General features: G+C 52.1%; 1 protein-coding gene across 1 annotated transcript; it reads left to right on the top strand.

The window, feature by feature from the left end:
* The first annotated feature begins 372 nt into the window (after positions 1–372).
* On the top strand, positions 373–4,642 carry LOC125075464. Its single transcript, XM_047687181.1, has 4 exons — positions 373–390; positions 1,478–3,745; positions 4,221–4,367; positions 4,487–4,642. The coding sequence occupies exons 1-4, from the start codon at positions 373–375 to the stop codon at positions 4,640–4,642; spliced, it is 2,589 nt and encodes an 862-aa protein (XP_047543137.1).
* Positions 4,643–6,119: the final 1,477 nt, after the last annotated feature.

The raw sequence follows: 6,119 nt of genomic DNA on the forward strand, positions 1-6,119 counted from the left end.
GCCTTCGACAGCGGACGTAGGCCCTCCGCGCCCGGCAGCACGTCGCCCGAAGGTCGGCGATTTCGGGCGAACCTAACCTAACCTAACCTAACCTAACCTAACCTAACCTAACCTAACCTTTTTTTTTTTTTGTTTAACGAGGAGGAAATGCATTTACGCATGCCGCCCGGTCGGGGGACCGGGACGGGTATGTGGGACTCAACCGGGAACTAATGCCCCGTGCAAGGGAACGCTAGTGCTAATGCCCTGTCCTACCCACTAAAACCATCCTCGGGTTTCCACCATGCCGCCGAGTGGTGAGGCCACGGGATCGCCAAGGGCATGCAACCGCGACCCCACCAGCGGCAGCCGCCGTAAGGCGGCTGAATATTCATGGAAAGAGCGCCTACTGCGCGCCTTCCCCCTCATCCTCCACGCGGGAATGTGGCGAACTCCCCCGAGTCCGCCACTGGAGGCTGGGCGTCAACGAAGCTGACGCCTTGCGGCGGATAAGATGGTAGGCTCCGCCGCTGACCGCCGGTGTAAAACACCTGGGAGGCTCGAGTAGCGAGCCCTCCCACTCCCTCCTAGCCAACGAGGCCACTCACATGGTCCGCCCTGACGCCGATCAGGGACGTACCAGGAGCAGCCCCGCGGCACCCCTCCCGCCAGTCTTAGCCGTGGCCGACGAGCAAGCTCAAGCCGGCCCCGTTGCCCAGGGTACACCACGAGGAGGTGACTGACATGTACCCCAACCTAACCTAACCTTTTTTTTTTTTTGTTTAACGAGGAGGAAATGCATTTACGCATGCCGCCCGGTCGGGGGACCGGGACGGGTATGTGGGACTCAACCGGGAACTAATGCCCCGTGCCAGGGCACGCTAGTGCTAATGCCCTGTCCTACCCACTAAAACCATCCTCGGGTTTCCACCATGCCGCCGAGTGGTGAGGCCACGGGATCGCCAAGGGCATGCAACCGCGACCCCACCAGCGGCAGCCGCCGTAAGGCGGCTGAATATACATGGAAAGCGCGCCTAGTGCGCGCCTTCCTCCTCATCCTCCACGCGGGAATGTGGCGAACTCCCCCGAGTCCGTCACTGGAGGCTGGGCGTCAACGAAGCTGACGCCCTGCGGCGGATAAGATGGTAGGCTCCGCCGCAAACCGCCGGTGTAAAACACCTGGGAGGCTCGAGTAGCGAGCCCTCCCACTCCCTCCTAGCCAACGAGGCCACTCACATGGTCCGCCCTGACGCCGATCAGGGACGTACCAGGAGCAGCCCCGCGGCATCCCTCCCGCCAGTCTTAGCCGTGGCCGACGAGCAAGCTCAAGCCGGCCCCGTTGCCCAGGGTACACCACGAGGAGGTGACTGACATGTACCCCAACCTAACCTAACCTAACCTAACCTAACCTAACCTAACCTAACCTAACCTAACCTAACCTAACCTAACCTAACCTAACCTAACCTAACCTAACCTAACCGAACCCAAATTGGTACAGTGCATTTCGATCGGAGGATTTAATCCAAAGAAGGCTCCAGGTGCGGATGGTTTCACCGCGGACATATGCGGTCGAGCTATACACCAGGACCCGGACGCCTTCCTTGCCCTGTACAATAAGTGCCTAGAAATAGGATACTTCCCGGACACCTGGAAGGAAGCCACAGTGGTGGCATTGAGAAAACCGGGCAAGGAAGATTACACGAACCCCAAATCATATAGACCAATAGGCCTGCTGCCAGTTTTGGGGAAGGTCCTGGAAAAGATGATAGTAGCAAGGATGAAATGGCAGCTAATACCGCGTTTCAGTACTCGCCAGTTCGGATTCATGCCCCAGAAGAGCACCGAGGACGCCCTCTATACCCTGATACACCACATAAAGGGGCAGATAAAGCTCAAAAAGCTTGTCGCCCTGGTGTCACTAGATATAGAGGGAGCCTTCGACAGCGCATGGTGGCCAGCAATCAGAATTCGACTGGCTGAGGAAAAAGTACCGGTAAATATCAGGAGGCTACTAGATAGTTATCTCGACAACAGAAAAGTCAGACTCAGATACGCTGGGGAAGAAACGATAAGAGCTACAAATAAAGGATGTGTGCAAGGGTCAATAGGTGGCCCTATCCTGTGGAACCTCCTGTTAGACCCACTATTGCAGGAAATGGCAAAAAAGAAGTACTTTTGTCAAGCCTTCGCAGACGATATAGTGATGGTATTCGCGGAAGATACGGCTCTCGAGATAGAAAGACAGGCCGGTGACGCCCTGAGTTTTGCTCACGAATGGGGTGTAGCAAATAAACTAAAATTTGCACCGCAAAAGACCTGCGCAATGACAATTACCAATAAAATAAAATATGACACCCCACGTTTGAGCATGGCCGGGGTGGACATCGGCATGACCGAAGAGATTAAAATCCTGGGGCTCATTATAGATAGAAAGCTTACTTTTAATAGACACGTCGCAAGCATATGTGCCAAAGGCGCAGATTTTTACAAGAAATTATCGAAAGCCGCAAGGGTTAGCTGGGGGCTACACCCAAAGATAATTAAAACAATTTATACGGCTGCAATAGAGCCAGTCATAATTTATGCAGCAGCGGCGTGGGCGCCTGCGGCGGGGAAACTTGGAGTCCAAAAATATTTGAACGCGGTCCAGAGAGGTTTCGCCCAGAAGCTCTGTAGATCCTACCGCACAGTCTCTCTGAACGCGGCACTACTACTGGCCGGGATACTGCCTCTCGACCTGAGAGTAAAGGAAGCAGCCGCCCTTTATGAAGCACGGAGAGGGTCATCCCGCTCAGTACTAGGCGATCGAGAGACCGAACGAGCGGCTGGATTTGCGGACGCTCCTCATCCGGCGATGCAGATGGACCTGGAGATCCGAAGTCTTTCGGACCAGAACCAGGTAGACCTGAACAATGTGCAGCAGGTGCGAATATTCACCGACGGGAGCAAGATTGGCGGCCGGGTCGGGGCAGCATTATCCGTATGGAATAATGAGGTCGAGACCAAGGCAGTCAAACTTAGCCTACCCGCGTACTGCACAGTCTACCAGGCGGAACTCCTGGCCATCTGCAGAGCCACAGGCGAAATCCTCAAGAACGGGGGGAGTTCCTTTGGTCTGTACAGTGACTCCAGAGCAGCGCTGGAGACCGTAACGGGCCAATGGAACCTTCACCCGTTAGCGGTGGAGATCAGACGCAACTTACATCGGGCTTTGGTACAAAACAAGATGGTGTTCTTGTTTTGGATCAAAGCCCACGCGGGTCTCCCCGGGAACGAACGCGCCGACTGCCTGGCGAAGGAAGCAGCGCTCTCGAGCCGGAGAAAGCCGGACTACGACCAGGTTCCGGTTTCATTCGTCAAGAGGAACATTCGTGAGAAGACTCTCGATGAATGGAACCGGCGATACCAGTCGGGAGGGACGGCTTCCGTAACGAGAGCGTTCTTTCCGGACGCGGTTAAGGCATACAAAATAATTAGGAAAATCAAACTCCAGGGATACCTAACGCAGATGCTCACGGGACATGGTGGGTTCTCCGAATACTTGCACCGTTTCAAGTGTAAGGAGAACCCATCATGTCTATGCGATCCACAAGCGGTGGAATCCACGCTGCATTGCCTACTAGAGTGCCCTATCCACCAAACTGACAAATATAATCTAGAACAAAAAACGGGGGTGAAACTAGAAAGGAGTAGCCTACCGGAATTACTTGAGGATAAAGAGCACAGGAAAGATTTCATGGACTATTGCAATAAAATATGTAAAATTGTAAATATTAGGAATAGTTAGTTTTAGTAATTTGCCGTTAATGTGTAATTGTAAAATATAAAATATGTTTGTGAAGTAGGTATAAGTTTTAATTGTATATAAAACATGTAAATAAAGGCCCTGAATATACATCAGGGGAAAACGGGAGGAACAAATAAGACTAGAATTGACTTTTGATGACAAACGGGGTTTTTAGCCGGTAAGAGTCCGGCACTGCCTGGGCCATCCATTCCCAGGCGTCCATGAGGGATTTTCCCCGTTTGTCCTAACGTAACTTTTAGCGAAAAAATAGAGGGAGCAAAGTTTTTAAAAAAAAAAAAAAACCTAACCGAACCCAGTACACGCCTAACATCTAAGAAAAACACATCGGCTCCGCGAAAAAAAATTCGTAAAAAATAGAATTCCGAGCCGATCGCAATAAAAAAGTGTTCGCGTGAATAACAAGTGTCTGATTCGCGAGGATTATCGTTGGCAGCATCCTAGGACCAAGGATTCCCGAGACACAGGACACCAAAGTTCGCCCTTAGCTGCTCCCAGGAGGAGTGCCAAAGATAGCTGTAAAATCACCGCCAAACAGAGGAGAATAAGATCTTTCCAACGACACCCTCCACGAGAAGATCGGGTAACATCTGGCGAAGATATTAAGGTTATAAATATTAGAAATATAACCTTAAAACCACGCGGTCTGCACTCATAACCTATAACACGCGGCACACGTGCTCAAGCGCCGACACCGCGTAGGACGCCGCTGCAGACCCGAGACAGTGCAAAGACTTCGCCCCATCGGAGGAGCAGCTTCCAACCACCATCAGAACAGGCCGACAGGTGAGGACCAGAAGAATCCAACCTTCCCAGCACCCTATCCCCCCTTGCGAGGACTCATTTGAACCGGCGTGAGGAGCCCTTTCCAAAGATATCCTTTATAAAAAAAAAAAAAAAAACTACCCCCTACAACCCCAACCCCCAAAATTCCACCCCCACTGTGTCCTTAAGTCACAGTTCCCAAGGGTAAACACCGCAGGGAAGCCTGCAAGGGAAAACCCTTAACCCTTATCCCCAATTACCTTTAACCCCTATTTTCCACCCCCAACAAACCACCCCAACCACACCAACCCAACCCCTCTACAAAAAAAAAAAAAACTTTTTTTATCCTTTATTCGTGTGACACACGAGATCTCCCCCCCCCCTCCAAGGTTGGAATACGCGAGCCATAACTCGGGAACGGAGCTTCCTAGGCATACCGAGCTTGGGCTCGTTAGAACCAGAAAGACGTGCCCTATCATCTGGCCCCAACGGTTTTCCGGTTTGAATCACGCGCAAGTCACGCGAACAACCACGCACGGCGATTTTCGGCGTACTCAGCGGGTCATCTCAAAACAACATCAAGAAAAGGTGAGCCCGTACTGACTTAAAAAAAAAAAAAAAAATGTCATCCAAATCCGACATTGTCAACCAACGCAAAACAGCGGAAGCTGCCCCCGAAAAAAGGACCCTTAGGCAAAAGGTCCTCACAAGAGCTAAAAAACCATCCTCGCAGCCATCGCGACCAACCTCCGACCAGCCACAACCATCACATTCAAACGTGGCAGAAATTGTCCTCACACACCACCTAGAGGACCGGTTACAGCAGGCAGAGTCAGATATTGGCGAGGATATGGAGACTTCCTCAGTCGGTTCGGGTGCCTCTTACAAAAGGAGAGTAAGTCTCCTATACACAACTCCCAGGAGAGGTACCGGAGTCGAAATGGACATGGTTACGGGAGCAGCAAATGAATTCCTGCGAAAGGGCAAGGAGGCGTTGGAAATTGCTACCACGATGAAAAAGGAGGCAAAAATAACTGTCCACGATTGCCTGCAGGGGCTGTATGAGACCGTACTCTCCCTCTCGGACTCTAGAAACCGCCACAAAAATAACCTGGAACAGGAGCGCTCCCGGCACGCTAGAGAACTGGTGCAGGCCGAGAGGGCGCATAACAAACAAATCAAACTGTTCCAGGCCGAAGCAGCATCAGTGGCGGAAGAATTACTAGAGGCTAGGAAGGCCATTAAAGAAGTCTTAAAGGAAACTCAGGCGGTCCGAAGCTGGCTAGGCTACGAGACCGCAGAGCCTTTCGCCAACATCAAAACGATCCGAGAGGTGCAGGGAAGGATGGAGGGACGACTAATGACCCAAACTCCCATCACCACCAACACAAAGGACGATAAGAGATGGGAGAAGATGGAGGCCGGCATCATAGGGATCCAACGATGCATTGGTTCCCTAAGTAACCAGCTTGATGTCCTGCGACAGGAGGCGGAGAAGACCAAATGCCTTGTCGCAGACCTACCGTCTACGCCACAAATAGCCGTCCCCCCATCCCCCCCTGAGGTCGAC

The sequence above is a fragment of the Vanessa atalanta genome, chromosome W, assembly GCF_905147765.1.
Source record: "Vanessa atalanta chromosome W, ilVanAtal1.2, whole genome shotgun sequence".
Classification (NCBI taxonomy): domain Eukaryota; kingdom Metazoa; phylum Arthropoda; class Insecta; order Lepidoptera; family Nymphalidae; genus Vanessa; species Vanessa atalanta.